This window comes from Malaclemys terrapin, chromosome 10 (assembly GCF_027887155.1).
Source record: "Malaclemys terrapin pileata isolate rMalTer1 chromosome 10, rMalTer1.hap1, whole genome shotgun sequence".
Lineage (NCBI taxonomy): Eukaryota > Metazoa > Chordata > Testudines > Emydidae > Malaclemys > Malaclemys terrapin.
The window spans coordinates 54,159,091-54,178,057 of NC_071514.1; the positions used below are offsets into that span (position 1 = coordinate 54,159,091).

The window sequence follows — 18,967 nt, forward strand, 5'->3', positions numbered from 1 at the left end:
CTTAGCTTAACATACAGGATATGGCCTGTAGGTTCCTTGCATTACTTACTTTAATATAAATCTATATAAACCTATTACAATAAACCAAATACTTAAACTATAAGAAAAGATATATATATGCAAGCAAGCAGGTTAATCCTTTAGGCTACAACACTTGCCCAACGTTAAAAATGTGTTCAAGTGCTTTGCTGTATAGGGACAGCTGCCAAATAAAGGCCTTCGGCTGACCAGAACCAGGATCTCTCTCCTATTCCAGAGCAGTGCATGCCAGCAAATTCACACAAATATCCCAACACCTCATACATATGGCTTTAAAGCTAAAAAAATAAAAAGCTAATCACATCTCCTCAGCAACACAAACTAACACGAGCACAGCACACCTGTCCTCCGCTGTCTACACTGGCTTCCCATAGAACTTCAAATCAAGTCAAGGTCTCAGCCCTTATCTTCAAAATGTTCCATGGCCCGGACCCAACATATCTAAAAGATCGTCTAAAGCCTGGGATGAAGACCATTGTTGTCACCTACACTGCTCTGGCACAATCAAACTTTCTACAATAAGAGTAAAGCTTGTCTGTGCTGGAGACAGAACTTTCTATGGGGAGACGGTCCAGAAATACGGAATGAACTCTACCAAGAATTAAGGACCACCACAAACACACTTGTTGCTCCAAGTGCAACATGCATTTCTTTAGCGTTGCCTTCTCTAATGTAAACACATAGCAACATGTATATTGTAACAATTGATTGAAAGCCCTGATGGGCCGGATCTGGCCCACGCGCCGTAGTTTGCCCTCCCATGTCCTACGCCATTGCGACTGCCCTCCAGACAGAGGAGAGACATAGATGCCTCTGGAGCCAATGAATGCCATTCCTTCTCCTGCATGGGACTCAGCACACTTCCCCTGCAGTGCTCAAACTTTGTAAAACCAGGGACTGAGAGATGCCAGGGTGAGGCACTGCTGTCAGACCTCTGGGCCAGGTGAGTCACTGTCTTCAGAGCACCAAACCAGCTCAGAGTCATCCAGGACTCACACCTCCCAAGGGGGAATAAATGTTCACAGAAGTGAAATCACCTATTCTTAATATATAAAAAGGAGTGGTTATGGAGGTGGGATACAAAAAGCTACTTCAAAATCTCTACACTGGTCTAATTTAAATTAGATCACACAAACTTTATTTGTATTGCAAGGGCCACCCAAAGCTCCCACTCAGAATCGGGGCCCCACTGAATGAGTCAACAATGTGATGCTGTTGAGAATGAGGCAAATGTAATTCTGGGGTGTATTAACAGGAGTGTCATACATAAGATATGGGAAGTAATTGTTCCACTCTACTTGACACTGGTGAGGCATCAGCTGGAGCACTGTGTCCAATTTTGGACAGAACACTCCAAGAAAGTTGTGGACCAACTGGAGTCCAGAGGACAGCAACAAAAACGAAGAGGTTTAAAGGAAATGTTGAAAGAATTGGACATGAAGGCTGAGGGGGCACAATAGTAACAAAAAGATTGTTATGAAGAGGATAGTGATCAATTACTGTCCATGTCCACCGAGGATAAGATAAGAAATAGTCTAGGACAAGAAGTACTCAGCTTAGTTTACAGCAAGGGAGGTTTAGGTTGGATATTAGGAAAAACTTTCTAACGATAAGGATCGATAAGCACTAGGTTACGTAGGGAGGTTGTGGAGTCATTGGAGGTATTTAAAAACAGGTAGACAAATACCCGGCAGGGATGGTCTAGGTATTGGTCCTCCCTCGGCACAGGGAGCTGGACTAGATGTCCTCCTGAGGTCCCTTCCAGCCCTACATTTCTATGATTGTACTAGGCACAGTACAAATACTCATGAATACATGATCCCTGAGTGACAGGATTAAAGTCCCGAGACACCTTTTTTGTGTGTGCAGTAAACAGTCCAGCAGGGACAGCAGAAAAGGCAGAGTTCAGAGCTGTGCAGTGAAAGAGAACATGCCTGTATGAAAACTTTTAAAAATCATTTCTCTAAAGAAAGTTTAAAATTCCCCATGCTGGTGAGTTCAGTACTCAGAGTTGAAGGAAAGAAAGGCCTTCACACCAAGAGGTCGATTTCCTATGGTCATACTAGGTCAGACCAAGATCCATCTAGCCCAGTATCCTGTCTTCCAACAGTGGCCAATGCCATGTGCCCCAGAGGGAACGAACAGAACAGGTAATCACCCAGTGATCCATCCCCTGTCACCCATTCCCAGCTTCTAACAAACAGAGACTAGGGACACCATCCCTGTCCATCCTGGCTAATAGTCATTGATGGACCTATCCTCCATGAACTTATCTAGCTCTTTTTTAACCCTGTTATAGTCTTTCATTCTACAGGGTTGGCAAAAGGCAATTTTTAGACTAAAAAATTAAGCTCTGATAATCACCCAGTGCTTTGTGCATCATAGTGGGCAGGTCCCACAATACCCTGCCACTCAACAGACACTGTATGTTGATTGGCTCAGAGTTTGTTCCTTTCAGTTTAATGAGAATATTTGTGCTTCTGAAGATTAAGGGACTGGCATACAGTGATGTAGCCACTGGTCAGGTACTACAAATTTCTTCCAATGCAGTTCACAACAGTGACCTCAAGTGAAATCATAAAGTCATTTTTTCTAACACACCTGATTGTTCATTCAGCCTGTGTTTAGGACTGTTTAAATGCTGGAACCTTGCCAGTAAAGACTGAATCCTACTCAGCTAAGCAGACTGTATTTAAGTTGTTGGTTTCCTGAAAGGCATTTTTTAAAAAGGAGTCAAACTGGTGTGAAGGAAGGTCTCTAAAGGTCATTTGTCCAAGCAAGGTTCATTTTTATTTATTATTTTAACAAGAAGATTGGTCACTCCCCTAGCTCCCTTTTCACGTCTCCTGTTCTTTAGAATTGAGTGTTAAACTACCTTCTAGGCTTCAGTAGACACTGGGTGAGGGCCACTATGGAGTGGTTATCTAGGGACTCCTAGGCCTGGGTTCAAGACCTAGGTTATAGGGGGGAGGGATAGCTCAGTGGTTTGAGCATTGGCCTGCTAAACCCAGGGTTGTGAGTTCAATCCTTAAGGGGGGGCCACTTAGGGATCTGGGGCAAAATCAGTACTTGGTCCTGCTAGTGAAGGCAGGGGGCTGGACTCAATGACCTTTCAAGGTCCCTTCCAGTTCTAGGAGATGGGATATCTCCATAAATTTATTCTACATGTAGGGACCATCTCACTTCACCAGATACATACATCCTCACAAGAATTTCAGCTATTTTCTCCACATCCCAGCAAAGATTAAATAGCCAAGTGCTATAATGAAATCTTATAAATCACCAAGACATAATTAACTTCAGAAAATATACCACAGGATATTTATTAGTTTTAATTAGGGTACCATGAAGTATTTTACATAAGTTACCCTTCTCAAAATAAATGAACTCGAGTACACTCCATAACACAACTTTATTTTCAATTGTGTTTGTTCACTTTCTTACTCATTTATACAGTACATGGGAGGAATTTGTGATGGGTCTCCAGGTAGATGTGAACTAGGGACGTTCCAGTATAATAGTTTTCAAATAGAAAAGTCTGAAGATCAGTTTGGACTCTGTTCTCTTATTTCTACTGCAATGATTTATACCAGAATATAAACCAGGTTTAGGTCAAGCTACACTTTAGAACTCGTAAGAAACAGACGAAGAGTTTTCCCCCTGCTTGTATCACTGAGTTCATTCTGGTTTGCCCCTCTGCTTTTGGCTGTTCCAATCTCTACCCTGGCTGAGAGGCTGCACCTAGAAACGCGGATGTCTTTACCGCAGCCAGACACGGCAGGAGAGCCACACGATTGCCCCAGCAGCAGGCAGGGGTTTAACGCAGTTAATGGGGATTCGCGGTGCCGGCTGCATACTGCAGGTCCAGCTCCCACGTGCTCCCGGCAGGGGCCGCCCAGCTCCTCTGCTAGGCCGGCGCGACCCTCGGACTCAAGCTGCGGGCTGAGGCCCTACATCCGCATCCCGCGCGCGCTAGCCCTGGGCGCCAGGCAAAGACAGCAGCGACCCCTCGTAAGGTCCGAGCCCGGCCCGCCAGCCCGCGATCCTCCCGGCTCCCCCACCAACCAGCCCCCGAGCCGCGCGACGCCGGGACAGCCCCGCCAGGCCCCGCCCTCACCTGCCGCCGGCGCCCGCAGCCGCGCGGGGCTCCCCGCCCGCAGCAGGGCCCCCAGGCGGCTTCCGCGCAACAGCATCTCCCGGGCCATGCCGGGCCGCTCGCTCTGCTGGGCACACGCAACACGCACGCGGCGAGTGTGAGGGGAGGGACCGGCGACCGCCGGGGGAGGGGGACTCTCGCCTTCTGACACGGCGCAAACTGATGATGTCACGTTGCCTGTGCTACCCAGAAGCACGTGACAGGAACCGCCCCCTCCCCGGGCAGGCGCAGAGAGGCGGCCCAGAGCTGCGGGCAGGATGTCCGCTCACTGCTTTCGAGACGGATTTCAAGGGCAACGCCCTCATCTTACAAAGCCCCCTTCCCCCAGCGGGTGCCCATCCCCCGGCCTGGTTGCCCCTTGTCCCCCCGCGCCCTCCCACCTAGCAGATGCTCATCCACTCCACACGCGCGCCCCTGCATGCCCAGCGGGCACACAGGGGTGGCTGTGCGCATGCGTAGAACACGTTTGGGACGTGCGCCTTGTGCACTGACGGTATGCTTTACGCATGCGTGAAGGGACAAGGTGACGGAAAGCGCTCTAGTGTTCACGGGCAACGGCCGCCGCTTGTTCTACGCATGCGCGCCAGATTATGCGCGCATGCGCCTCGAACGGAATTGGCTGCCGCCTGACTGTTAGTGTCCAGGAGTGCGGAGCGGATGGAGCCCGCCCCACCTAGCAGAGGTTAGAGGGGCCGGGGGAGGCCGGGGAGAGCAGGTGTAGCGGGAGCGGGGTCCTGTCTACAGCTTGGGAGGGTTGCTTCCCTGTTGCCCTGACAGCCCTGGTACCACTGCTTGTTCGCATGGAGCTAGTGTCGAGCAGCCCTCCTGTCATCGTGACATCAGCACCGCATTCATGATGTCAGCACATGTAGGTGATGTCACTACTGTGCCGTTATACCATGATCACGTCATGCTGCGCTGCGTTGATGTCATCGTACCATCATCACTGTGTCATATGATGTCTCCCGAACACCAGCAGCCATAGTGCTCCGGGGCTGGAGCACCCACGGGGAAAAAATGGTGGGTGCTCTGCACCCACCTGCAGCTCCCTGCCCCAGCTCACTGCTGCCTACTCCCCTGAGTGCGCCGTGTGCCCGCTTTTTTCCCCTGGCTCCCAGCGCTTGTGCTGCGAAACAGCTGTTTCACACCGCAAGCGCTGGGAGGGGGAATGCGGGAAGAGGCGGGGCAGGGATTTGGGGAAGGAGTCGAATAGGGGCAGGGAGAGGGCGGAGTTGGGGCAGGGGCGTGTGAGCACCCACTGGCACCAGGGAAAGTTGGCGCCTATGCCAGCAGCGGCTTGTAGCATGAAGGGTCCTGCTGGGAAATGGGGTGAGCCCAGTGACAGCCCGACGGGCAGTCCCTGCCCGCCAGCAGATGAGTGCCTGACACGGCACTGCGCTGGTTAAGCTTTCCTAATGTGCATTTCACGCCTACCAATGTTACCTCCTCCTTTCTGTAGCTAGTAAGTGCCAGAAGTCGAGTTGGCCGTATCACCCTAAACCTTTCCAACTTCCCATGGCCTAGAAAGGGACAAACCTTGGTTCAGGGGAGCATAAACAATACTAGATTAAAAAAAAAAATTAAGTATAGGTAAAAAGTTATCTGTAACCCATGTCTAGGACAATGGGAAACATTGCTATACAATTCAGTCTGATTTTCATGGATTTTAAAAAGTGGCAAAACATTTAACTGGAATTGTGGAGAAAACATATTACAGTATGGCATTTGGTCAATAAATGCCCTTTAAAAGGAAGAGTAAAGCCACTGTTTTATTATACCTTTTAAAATTGTCATCTCTTTTCTAAGTGGACTGTGATAGTACATGATAAAAGTCTATCAAACAATTACTGGTATAGAGAATGTAGATCAGGAGTTTCTGTTCTCCCTGTTTTACAACACAGGAACAAGGAATTAAATTATGGCAAATTTTAAAAAATTTCACAAGTGTAATTATACTGTGGAACTCATTGCCACAGGATGTCTTTGAGGCCATAACATTAGCAAAATTCAAAGAGAGATTGAGCATTTATGTGGATAACAAGAACATTCATAGTTACAATAGATAATGGTAACATATTTTGAAAGAGAGATTAAAACCTCATGCTTCAGTGCTCAAACCCACCTCTAACAACACCTCTACCCCAATATAACGCTGTCCTCGGGAGCTAAAAAATCTTACCGCGTTATAGGTGAGACCGCATTATATCGAATTTGCTTTGATCCGCTGGAGTGCGCAGCCCCGCCCCCCGGAGCACTGCTTTACCGTGTTATATCCAAATTCATGTTATATTGGGTCACATTATATCGGGGTAGAGGTGTATTAGGGATTACGGTGAGGTCTTCATGGGGGCAGATAATCCCATATCTTCATACTGAGGGGTTTCATACATCTTCCTCTGAAGCATCTGGTACTAGCCATTGTTAGAGACAGCATATCAGACTAGATGGATCTCAGATCCAATCCAGGTGGCAATTTCTATATTCTATAGTAATTGTTCTGTGGATTGAAGATTTCAGTATTCAGTGTGGCATCTATCCCTAGGATTAAATTCACTAAAAGTTAAATTTGTATTAGTAAAGTAAAGCCAAAACAATTGTCATATCTAGGGCCTGCTTCTCTCATATCAATGTATATCAGAAATAACTCTGTTGACTTCAGTAGAATTAAACAGGCAAGAGAGGTGAATCAGGCACTTCATGCAGATTCTACACATAACCAAGCGGTGCAGAGATGAAATAATAAATGCCATTAGGAATTTGCAGTAAAAATTAAAATGTGGGATATTGTTTAAAAATTGCATGGATTTTCCCCTTAGGCTATTGCAGCACTGTTTTATGGTTACAGATATTTATAGTAATCAAATTCATGGTTAGCTGCTTCACTCACTTGTGCTGTTGCTTAAAAATAGCTAATGCATGTTCACTCAGGCCACGTTACCTGGGGATTCAGCAGTTGAGGACTCTCTCTGCAGCTTCTTCAAGGCAGCAAAGTGGGAATCTACAGTGCACTTTCAAGGTCAGAAGGGATTGGGTACAGAAAGAGCTCATCCTGGGTGGGAAAGCAGGGTGTGTGGTGGTTTAAGACAGAATGTTGGCCCTGAGCCTGCAAACATTCACATGCTTAGCTTTATTCCCAGCTCTGCCACTGGCCTGGTGCATGACCTTAGGCAAGTCACCTTCCCCCTTTATGCCTCAGTTTCCCCATCTGTAAAATGGGGTTAATGATACTGACATCTTTTGTAAAGTGCTTCAAGATCTATTGATGCAAAGCGCTATATAAAAGCTAGGTCTTTTTATGATGTATTACTTATTAATATCATGAGTAGTTGAATTGACTTCAGTGGGCTACTCATGGTAGTAAAGTTAAGCACAAGTGTAAGTGTTTGCATGATTAGAGCCTTTATTATTATCATCATCAGTAAATACATATAGTATGGTAATACTCAAAGGCCCCAGACCTAATTGGGTCCCCATTGTGCTGGACATTGTACAGATGTTAGAAAATATCATGTCTCCAGGTGGGTGAAATCATTGCTTTAGCACTGAAAAAGTCCCAAGTGGGATTGAAGATCACATCTCATTGAGATCCATGGGATGGGGATAGGTGAGTTTCCACCTCTGCTGCTGCTGCTATTTGGCTGGAGGTAGTTTTTTGCACGCTGATTATTAGGAAACAGTGCATCAACAATGTATCTTTGTTATTGAAACAGCTAGAAACTTTTTAAATATCAGCTTTAGAGCCCAAGAAAAATAGACCACAGGTCCTTTTATGTATGATTTCTCCCCCGCCCGCCCTATCTGTATAAGATCATAGGGATATCCAGTGGAAGTGCCTAGTGATACGGTACAGCAACGTAAACAGGGTGCTATGATTAAATACTTTGTTCTAGACCAGTCAATCTCAAATTACCGGTATGTTTCAGTGTGTGCAAAGCCCTTGTTTATGGTTGTTGAATTAATCTTTTTGAGAAGTAGGCGTCAGAGGATTTCAAATGCGGGTCTGTGAGATATTCTCTTGTTCTTATGCAGTAATCTGCAGAATGGAAATAAGTGGGAATTCCTGTTCTAAACTGAAATTGTTTGTATGATATCAGAGCTCAACAATAGCACTCAGATGGGGTGTGTAACAATGGTAAGTAACATTGCAATGGGATACTGAGTGGTCTGGAACTTAAGTTAGTAAGAGAAAAAGTAGTTTACTGGAGAGAAATGTAAAAATACATTTTGAGAGCAATGAACCAAACCAGAAAGTTTATTTTCAATAGACTTGGTCAGCTTGATGAGCAGGTGGGGTTATTAGGGAGACTTCTTAAAGCTATTTGCCTAGAATGTGGTACTGATGGTATTTTGTGGTTGCACTTGTACATGGATTCATAAGAACATAAGAATGGCTGGGTCAGACCAATGAATGGTCCATCTATCCCCGTATCCTGTCTTCCAACAGTGGCCAGATGCTTCAGAGGGAATGAACAGAACAGGGCAATTATCAAGTGATTCATTTACTGTCATTCAGTCCCAGCTTCTAGCAGTCAGAGGTTTAGTGACACCTCTGACCATCTGAGCTAATAGCTTTTGAAGGCTCTATCCTCCATGATCTTTTTTGAAGCCAGTTATAGTTTTGGCCTTCACAACATCCCCTGACAACGAGTTCCACAGGTTGACACTGCATTGTGTTAAGAAGTACTTAGTGAAATTAAGGGACCCCTGGTTCTGGTGTTATGAGAAGGGGTAAATAACACTTTCCTATTCACTTTCTTCACACCATTAATTATTTTGTAGACCTTTATCATATCCAGTCTTAGTCATCTCTTTTCTAAGATGAACAGTCCTAATTTTTGTTGCTCTTCTCTGTACCTTTTCCAATTCTAATGTATCTTTTTTTGGGATGGGATGACCAAATCTGCATACTGTATCCAAGGTGTGGGCACATTATGGATTTCTGTAGTGGCATTATGATATTTTCTTATCTATCCCTTTTCTAATGGTTCCTAACATTCTTTTAGCTTTTTTGATTGCCATTGCACATTGAGATGTTTTCTGCACACCCAGGACCATAGAGAAGCCATACCTTGTGAACAGTCCAGCAATATAGTGAGTCTGCCATACTGTATTTACAGATAAGTGAATGTGCTGGAGATACTATTGTGATGAGCATGGTATAAGAACCTATGTAGAACTGAATAGAGAGAGACTGCATGAGGGAAGGTCTGTGAGAGGCATAGAGGTCTCTGCTCCTCAGGAAGGTCTGTTTTGTATCTCTGGATTTCTCTCCAGCAGCAATGGGAAGTACTGAGAACTGTAGGAATGTTTGTAGTTGCAATACTCGGGTTGGAAATATTCCAGGGGGTCTCTTTCTGATGTAGTTTCCAGCACAAACACCAATTCTTTCCCCATGCTGTGTTTTGACTGGCTTGATCGAAGACTCTGCTACCAATCTTCCAGATCTTTTGTAACTAGCCTTCAGGGGAGGAGAAGTAATATTTATGGTGCCTGCACAGCAGCATGGAGCTACTCTCCATTGGGAACTTTCTATAATTAGAAACCTAGGTGCATATGGAAAAAGAAACATTTAATTTCTTTTTTTAAGAATGAGGTGCCTCCAACCTTTCCGCTACTTTGACCCTATCCCTTGGGACCTCCTTAAGTTATGGCCACCCTGGAGGGACTATCAGTGCCAATACTTTATTGCTCTGCTGTTGAGTGAGGTGATGTACTCCCCCAGACATGGGTGTGCTGCTTTTTTAGCAGTTCAAGCTATGGCTGGCACACAGACTGTGATTTGAGTCCAGGTCTCCTGCTCTTCAGTGTCAGGCAGTGCAAATGTATCAGTTCCTCCCAGTTCCCTGTATCCCACATCAGAATACGCACTCTCCGTCAAGGCTGTGCTGCTGATGGAGCTGTGGGCATATGGAACCAGCAGGGCTCTCTGTAGGATGGTATAATCTGCACTGTCTCCTCAAGGGAACAACAAATAATGGTGTCAGAATCAGACCCTTAATTTTTAAAGGGTCTGATTTTGCCACCCTTACTGATGGCCTTATTTGCCAGGTAATCCTGTTCAAATTAAGGGAATAATCACAGAGTAAGATATTATTTATCAGTAAAGATGGCAGAATCCGGAACTTTGAGAATGAGGCCTTCACGAATAATGGACATGGAAGTGTATTTAGCAGCAAGGTAGAAAATAGGTGTCTACAGAATACAGAAGAGGTTTCAGGACAATATCTACCTCAGACCTGCACTTTTCTGATGATAAAGATGAGATACTCTCTGAGATTGAGGTGACAGAAGAAGAGATCCTGGAACAAATTGATGATTTAAAAACAATAAGTCATCAGGCCCAGATGGTGCATCAGAGTCCTGAAGGAGCCGAGCTGCTAGCAAAAAATGTGCAGTCTCATTAAAAACAGCTACTGCACCAGAGGATTAGAGGGTAGGAAATGTTTTACATTATTTAAAAAAAGATTATAGGGGTGAACTGGGGAGTTACAGACCAGTAAGCCTTGCATTTGTACCTGGTAAATTGATTGAAATGATATTTAAAATATAATGATAAAACATTTGGAAAATCATAATGTGAGAGGGTCAAATCAGCATGGTTTCTGCACAGGAAAATCATGTCTCACTAACCTATTGAATACTTTGAACATGTCAGGAAAGTAGTGGATAAAGGAAAACCAGTCAACATAGTTTAGACTTTCAAAGGGCTTTTGACAAGGTCTCTCACAGGAAGCTGCTAAAGAAGCTAAGCAGAGTGGATAAAAATATTTTTTGTGTTTTAATTGGAATTTTAACATTTAAGTTAAATACAAGTTTATTTTTTAAATAAACATATTTAAATTTGAAATTGATAGCTTATATTAAGGCCTAAACTTATAAACTATTAAAATCAAATTAAAATAAAAAGATAATGGTAAGCAGGACATGTTTGCTGCTAAGTTTTAAAGAAAGTCAGACCCCTGAATTGGTGGTGCTCACTGGTTGAGCATCTGGGACCATAGTTTGTTGAAGTGCTAAACCAATCTTTGACAGCAGTAGCCTCCTCTTCTGCAGGTGCAGTGAGAATATTTTCTTCATATCAGTATATTCAGTTAGTTTAGGTCAATGACTAATTCATTCAGAGTTGAGAAACTGAGTGGGAGTTGAAAAAGCAGGAAAGCTTGTTTTCCTCTTCCAACCTATGAGCAAAAACTAAGTGGGAGAGGACCAGCTCTACTAGTTCTAAAATCTTAATGGATAGGGTGACTAGAAACAACCAGTTCAGTTCACTAACTACAGTTAATACTTGTTTTGCTTAGTAAATCAGTGAATTTTAAATGCAAAATATGTTCTGATAATTTTGTTTCCTTCTGTGTCCAGCACATTTAAAATATTTTTTTTTTTAAATGCTGTTTTGGTGCATTTTTAATTGAATTTCAATTTCCATCTAAATAGAACTTGACACAAATAACAAATAAAACACTAATCATCTAGTAAATAAGAAATCCATCATTCACCATTTTCTAACATAATAGAAAATATAAAAGCTAAGAGTCTGAATAAATGTGAGTTGGCCTGTATAATTTAAATAAATGTGTATAGATATAGTGTATCCTCCTGGTTATCAAAAAGAAGGACCAAATTTAGTGTAGAGGCTATATTTAGTTGCAAATCAACATGTGATAATGGTTACCAACCAGTGAGAATCAACCTTTCTTTAGGAAAATAACTAAAAAGTACAAAAGCAAAACAAGATTAAAAATCAGTGAGTTAAATCAAGGTTTCCTGATTGCTGATTTAAATACTGATTAAAATTGGTGATTCAGATCACTTTGATTTAACTCAATCCACTCTGAAGTTAAATAGTTATGGGGTGAAAAGCAAAGTATTGTCATAGCTCAGAAACTGACTTGGAGCCAGGATACAAAGAGTAGAAATAAATGCTCAATTTTCATCATGGCAAAAAGTTAACAGTGGGACTCAGGGTTCAGTACTAGGTCCGGTGTATGTATATTAATGATCCAGACAGAGAAGTGAGTAGTGAGGTAATAAGATTTTCCAGATGACACAACGTTATCTAGGTTAGTCAGGACCAGACAGACCTGTGAGGAAATTCAGAAAGACCTAATCCAACTAGGTTAATGGGCAACACAATGGCACATGAAGTTAAGGGATGATAAATGTAAAGGAATGCACATAGGAGGGGGAAATGTAAACTATTTGGACATAGACAGGCCATTTGTCTAATTTTTAAGCTTCTGGTTTTATGTTTTTGTGTGGTTTGTTCCCTATCTGGTACTAATATAAAACCATTGTCCAGTATCACATATGGAATAAGCAGTTTTGAAGAGAGTGCCTTTCAGCCCCCACCGAAGTGATCTCACGCACCAGTACCAGAATGCCTGGTATTCTGTGGATGTGTTGATGATCTAAGTTCCCTGTAAGCTGCGCAGCCATGCAGCAGCATATTAAGCGCTGCGCAGGCGCTCAGAGAACCCACCTGGCCAGGACCTGCCAGGGGAGGAGCGCCTCTCCCTCGGCCTGAACCCAGCCACAGCCTGAACCTGCTGGGGGCAGGGCGCCCCTTCCCTGGCCCCAACTCAGCCCCGGACCTGCCAGGGCTGGGGGGATGCGCCTTCCACCCTCCCCCCCGCCCCGCCCCGGTGCTGCTGCAGGGAGAGAGACCTGGGGGGAGTCCTCCCCACTGTGGACCTGGGACAGCCTGTACCCCAAGCCCCTCATCCCCAGCCCCACCCCAGAGCCCGCACTCCCAGCCAGAGCCCTTACTCCCCTCACCCCAACCCTCTTCCCCAGTCCTGAACCCCTCATCCCCAACCCCATCCCAGATCCCGCACCCCAACCCTGTGCCCCAGCCTGAGCCCCTCATCCCTGGCCTCACCCCAGAGCCCACACCCCCAGCCGGAGGCCTCACACCTCTGCACCCCTACCCTCTGCCCCAGCCCTGAGCCCCATCCCACACTCCGAGCCCCTCAGCCCCACCCCCACCACACATCACCTCCATATTGGTGCACATAACAAAATTCATTCTGCACATGTGTGGAAAAAATTAGAGGGAACACTGTTGGTGACCACTCTAATTGAACACCTTACAGGGTTTTAAATTAAAACTTGGTGAAGTCAGAACTGATAAAAAGAAATACTTTTTCACACAGCAGCTAATTAAACCGGGGAACTCATTGCCACAAGATGTCAGTGAGTCCAAAAATTTAGCAAGATTCAAAGAGGGATTGGATATTCTATAGATAACAAGAATATCCAGAGTTGTTGTTATTACTGCTAACACATTTTGGAAGGGATATTAAATCTCATGGTTCTGGGTTTAAATCTCATCCTAATCCCTAATGATTATCTTAATGTGGGGTGCAGATTATTCCACATCTGCCTACTACATGGTTTCGTGTACCATCCTTTGAAGCGCCTGGCCCACTGTTGGAGACAGAATACTGGACTAGATCCAATGTCACAATTGCAATGTTCCAATGAGAGAAGAAGTCATTTATTTCAGAAGTAACTAGAGAAATAAAGTGTTTTTATTAATAATAATTATTATTTTAGTGGTGCTTAGTTTTCTTTCTCTTCCAGTAGATTTGCTCACTCATTTTTTCATGCTTTCCCTCTTGAGAAGGGCTCATGGTTCACTTTATTTTTGTAGTCATCATTTCCATAGAGTACTCCACTACTTGGAGGGAAAAAAAAGCCCAAGGCAGCTGAACCTTGTAATCCCTTATAGTTGATTTTACAGCCAATTTTAAATAATTTACACTATTTAAAGGAGACGGCAAATTCTTTGGACAATCTAGCACCTTGGGAGGAGGGATAGCTCAGTGGTTTGAGCATTGGCCTGCTAAACCCAGGGTTGTGAGTTCAATCCTTGAGGGGGCAAAAATCTGTCTGGGGATTGGTCCTGCTTTGAGCAGCGGGTTGGACTAGATGATCTCCTGTGGCCCCTTCCAACCCTGATATTCTATGATTTAGAGTTCTTTCCCTGTCTGTCAAATAACCTAGGCAAGAGGGGCACTCAGAATATAATTAACTCTTACTCCCCCCCCCTTTTTTTTCCAGGTCCCAACATCCATTTTTATTGGTCCCATTTTGTGACATCCCAGCATGCACTACCCTAGTGATGGGAGATCAGTCACAGGACCCACCTGGATCACAGAGTTGGCATTTAGATGGTCTAAGTGCTGTTGTTTTTATTTTATTTTGCTCATTTTTTGATCCCATAGGGGAAGAGCATATGATATTTAAAAGGAGCACTTTGCAAACCCATGAAGTGTTGTGAAGAAGCAATACTTCCCTTCCCTTTTAAGTCAATGTCAAAGGATTTCTAAGGGCTTGTCTACATAGCAATACTCGGGAAAGTTAATCTGAATGATTTTTTTAAAGTGGATTAGTTAAACTGCATTGGACCCCTATGTGGACACTCTTATTCAGATTTAAAGCAGCATTAATTTGATTTATCTTAATTCACTTTGGAAGTGAATCAAAAAACACGCAGGGATTTAATGTGGTTTAATTAATCCGCTTTTAATTCACAAAATTAGTTTAATTTGGATTAATTTTCTTGTGTGCTCTTGTGAAGACAAGCCCCAAGTTTTATATGATACCATCAGCACAGTGCATGACCAAGAGCCTGCAAATCCAGTCTTTGAGACCTGAAAAAGAAGGAATATAAAAAGTAAGTTCTAGTTTTGTGCTTTGCCCATCTCACCTACCCTACTTGAGGCATTGAGCACATAAAGTAATCAAAGAAGTGCTGGATTTGTTTAAAAGTACAGTATTTGGAGGTCACCATTAAGTAATGTGACAGCACTAGTTTGTCTGTGTGAGGACTGTGTAGAAACTCAGAGGCTGAAGATTCAGTTTCTCTCTCTATGCTGTCTTCTACTTAGAAGAACATGGTCAGTTTGTAGGGATAATTGTCTCAAGACTCTGTCCAGGAAAATAAATGTCTGAACTAGCTACAAAAAAAAAATCTGTTTCTCTCTAATAAGAAATTACTCCTGAATTCACAGCAAAGTCTCTACAGGTTTGGGAAACTATGTTGAAAGAAAAATATCCATTAACGTCTGTCATTGCTTAAAGGAGAGGCTAACCCATAAAGTGTATAACCAGTATTCCTTCGCCTTGTGTGACTGAAGCCAAGCCATTTAAAAAAACAACCCATCTTGTGTTTTTCCTGCATTTTGACTCTTTTGGTGCCTAGAGTTTTGCTGCAGAAACTGAACAGCGACTGCTGCCATTCCAAGTGAAATGCTCAGTTTCAGGACTGAAAGCAATAGGAATTGGGAGCAATATATGACCTCTTGTAAATGAGTCATGACCATACCAAATTCTAGAACTAGGAAGAAAGCACTCTAAGAATAGAGATCTAGTTGTAATATCACTTAGTGTTTGATCAATTTCCATCTGGACATGTCTATCCAGGTAACCCCTGAGTAGTGTGTTAAGTTTACTATAACTCAGAGAGATTAAAGATATTTTTTAAGTATCAGAGGGATAGCCATGTTAGTCTGTATCCACAGAAACAGCGATATTTGTTGATATTTTTGTTCTCTGATTGTTTAGTACTTTGATGGAACTTTGTGTAGAGTGGCCAGTGTCCTGGTTTGCTGAGTGCCTTTCCTCAGGTCCTGCAAGGCAGTGTTTACCAGCAGTGACAGCGGCAAACATTGAAAGTGATCAGGCAGCAGTAAGTATCTGTGTATAGAGAGAGTGGGAAGGGAAGGGATGTGGGCTTGACTATGTATAGTTGAGTTGCTCCCAGACACAGACCAGGAGCAGAAAAAGCCTTATACATGTCAGGCCATCCTATTAAAAGGTGCTCTGACAAAAAACTGAATTTCACACTATGATTGCAGAGGTGTTCAATCTGAGGTGTGTGTGTGGTTTTAGTTCCACTCCGTGACATTCACTTCCAGAACCTATTATTTAAAAAAAAAAGTCACTCAAGTCCTGAGCTCCAGCCCATTCATAAAGTAGGAAACATGCTTCTGTGTATGTGATAGTTGTGCCTAATGTCAGGAACCTACTTTGAAATGCTTGTGTCTCACCTCCTAACACACCCTGTGTCTGTTGGTAGTTCAGTGATTGATAATACTTTGTGTCAGTTATGTGCCTTATCTATTCAGGATTTTCCTGCACTAATCTTCAAAGCTCCACCCTATTCCAGAATATGCCTATACAGACCATCCTTCATTTACACTCTTGTTTATCTCTTTTGTTTAGATGCTATGATAAAGCTCCTTGGAAAGCCTTCTAGCACACCATGAAGATCCTGGGGCATCCTCTAAACAGAGTGCATTGTCCATCTGCTGTCGAACCCGTCAAAGAGCAAGGAAGTCCTCTAAATATGAATGATATCAAATGGACTCCTTGAAGATTGTACTAGACTTAATGGCTAAGCTGTAAATATAGAGGGTGAAATATTGTACCAGCCAGAAACGTACCCACTGTTGATCTTGTTGGAATCCAGAGTGTGCAGATCTCTGGGATGGTGGAAGGTACAATGAGGACTAGGTCATCAAAGGAGGCAGACCTGCCCTGACCCTGCTGTCCCAGTCCAATACTCCCACACGCTCCATCACACTGAAGCCAAGCTGAGTGTCTTGAGGCTGGTGGCTGATGGATGAGCTGGACAATGATTTTAAAGAACTCTGTGCTAACCTATTGAGCAGGGTCAAGAAAAAGGCTGGAGATGCCGAGGGAGGGAGGAAGGTTCAGAGCAGGACAAGGAGCACTGCAACAAAAAGCAAATTAAAAAAGAGCAAGTCAACTGCTAAGAGCAAAAGCCAGCATGACTCCTCTGCAGGAAAGAGAATGGGCTGGCCAGGGTGCACGGACCCCAATGAGCAGGCATTGGGGCATGAACCAGAAGGTGAAGCTGCAGCCTGTGGAAATGATGGGCCTCCACTGGGAGATGAAAATGGAGACCCTCCTGCCATTCAGTTGGATGCTATGGTACCAAACTGTAGCCAGAACACCCTGGCAGGTAATATCTCCAACCTCCGTCTCCTTCCCTCACTCTGAAATATTTCTAATGGAAAATAGCCTGGTGCTAGAAGGACTGTCATGTTCAGATGAACTTTTCTAAACTCCACCCAGAGAGGGGTACCAGGCAGTTAGGATTGCACAGGGGGTACATTTTGCTCACCCATACCATTAGACAGTGCATTAGACAGTATTCAACTCATTAGACTGACACCTTTGACTGTCCCTAGTAACTGTTCTTCAATAGTGTTGTCAGATAGGAGAGGTCTCCCTCGGTCAGGTGAAGCACAGAGAAGGGAGGGTTCCCCAAAGCAGCCAAGGCTGCAGTGAGGTATTGCCTGGCAACTCCTTCTGCCTGCTCCTCCCTATTTCTCCTGTCCAGAAACCCTTCACTCCTACTGCTCAGCATCTCTCAGGCCCCATCATTGGTAGAGGTTGGAAGTCAGATCCTAAAGCGCTGGTTGGGAGTTGGTGTGGCCCAATGGATGGGACTGGAATTCAGGAGATCTGGGTCCAGAGGTGAGCTGGAGCCGGTTCCCACTGGTTTGCGGGAAGCTCCAGCAGCTCCCTGCCCTTCCCCCGGTCCCAGCTCACCTCGCTCCGCCAGCGGCCCTGGCCCAGCTTCCATCTCCAGGCAGTGCGGTCAGGGAGCAGGGAGGGGGTGTTGGATAGAGGGCAGGGGAGTTGGGGGGGGTGGATTAGGGTCAGGGTGGTCAGAGGGCAGGGAACAGGGATTGAATGGGGGCAAGGGTCCTGGGGAGCAGTCAGGAAGGAGCAGGGGTTGGGCGGTGGGGGGCAGTCAGGGGCAGGAGTTCCTGGGGCAGTCAGGGGACAGAGAGAAGGGGGGTGGATGGGGCAGGGGGAACGGGGGGCTGTCAAGGAACATGGGGGGTTGGATGGGGCAGGACCCCCTCGTGGGGTGAGGAGGAGGAGGGAACCGGTTGTTAATATTTTGGCAGTTCATCACTGTCTGGGTCCTATTCCCGGCTCTGTAACTGACCTGCTGTATGACCTGGGGCCAGATTGTCATGGCTCTGTGCCTCAGTTTCCCCATCTGTAAAATGAGGTTGATGACACTGACTTCCTTTGTAAAGCACTTTGAGAACTACTGATAAGTGCTGTAGAAGAGCTAGGTATGATTATTATTACGGGGGTGAAACTCACTAGCTAAGCAAATTGTGCATCCAGTCCACTCAGAATCAGCATACTCCAAAATCAAGAATGGCTCAGGCTGCTGTAGGAGGAGGGTTCTCTGAAACCCTCTCATCTGGACTGTTAGCTGGTGTTTAATGCAGATTTGCAAAGCCCCAGATGGGACAGTTACTAGGACTGTGCTTTTTTCCCCACCAGGCAGTGACAAGCGTAGATCACCCTTTGCTGCTGCTGCTGCAGAACCAGCAACCTCCACCTCATCCCCTGCGAAGACGCTCCAGATCTCAGGAACCAGGCTGCGGGTAGCAGAGCTGGTGCTGGAGAGGATGCAGCAGTTTAAGAGAGTGGAACCAAAACAGCTGAAACATACCCGGGGCAGCAGCTTGCTAGAGACGGTAACAGATGGAAACATCCTTGATGTGATCCAGGAGAAGAACCAGCCAGGGAATGGTATATGTCTCTTGCAAGCTATCCTAAATATACAAGGAGTGCTGTCTAGTGGTTAGAGTGCCAGACTGGGAGTCAGCTTCAGGATTCCTGGATTTTATTCCCAGCTCTGCCGCTAGCTCATTACGTGGCCTTGGATAAATCCCTTAATCTCTTGTGTTTCTCACTTTCCTCATCTGTAAA

The 18,967-nt window shown here is 44.8% G+C and overlaps 2 protein-coding genes across 8 annotated transcripts in view; one reads left to right on the plus strand and one right to left on the minus strand.

Moving 5' to 3' along the window:
• The window catches only part of TRAP1 (TNF receptor associated protein 1), a 65,663-nt gene extending 61,333 nt beyond the window's left edge, over nt 1–4,330 (minus strand). The window contains exon 1 of the mRNA XM_054041608.1: nt 4,157–4,330. Within this exon, the coding sequence (XP_053897583.1) occupies nt 4,157–4,244 (88 nt within the window). The 5' untranslated portion in view covers nt 4,245–4,330. The remainder of the gene's footprint in view (nt 1–4,156) is intronic.
• A 471-nt stretch (nt 4,331–4,801) lies between these two features.
• The window catches only part of SLX4 (SLX4 structure-specific endonuclease subunit), a 41,004-nt gene continuing 26,838 nt past the window's right edge, over nt 4,802–18,967 (plus strand). For 3 of the 7 annotated variants that reach the window (XM_054042477.1, XM_054042483.1, XM_054042484.1), the window contains exons 1-7: nt 4,805–4,877; nt 7,124–7,211; nt 8,225–8,327; nt 14,258–14,873; nt 15,764–15,887; nt 16,424–17,186; nt 18,536–18,787. In XM_054042477.1, the coding sequence (XP_053898452.1) occupies nt 16,820–17,186; nt 18,536–18,787 (619 nt within the window). In that variant the 5' untranslated portion in view covers nt 4,805–4,877; nt 7,124–7,211; nt 8,225–8,327; ... (1 more) ...; nt 15,764–15,887; nt 16,424–16,819. Of the gene's footprint in view, nt 4,878–7,123; nt 7,212–8,224; nt 8,328–14,257; nt 14,874–15,763; nt 15,888–16,423; nt 17,187–18,535; nt 18,788–18,967 lie in introns of all 7 variants that reach the window. The other 4 variants (XM_054042479.1, XM_054042480.1, XM_054042481.1 and 1 more) reach the window with 4 other exon arrangements.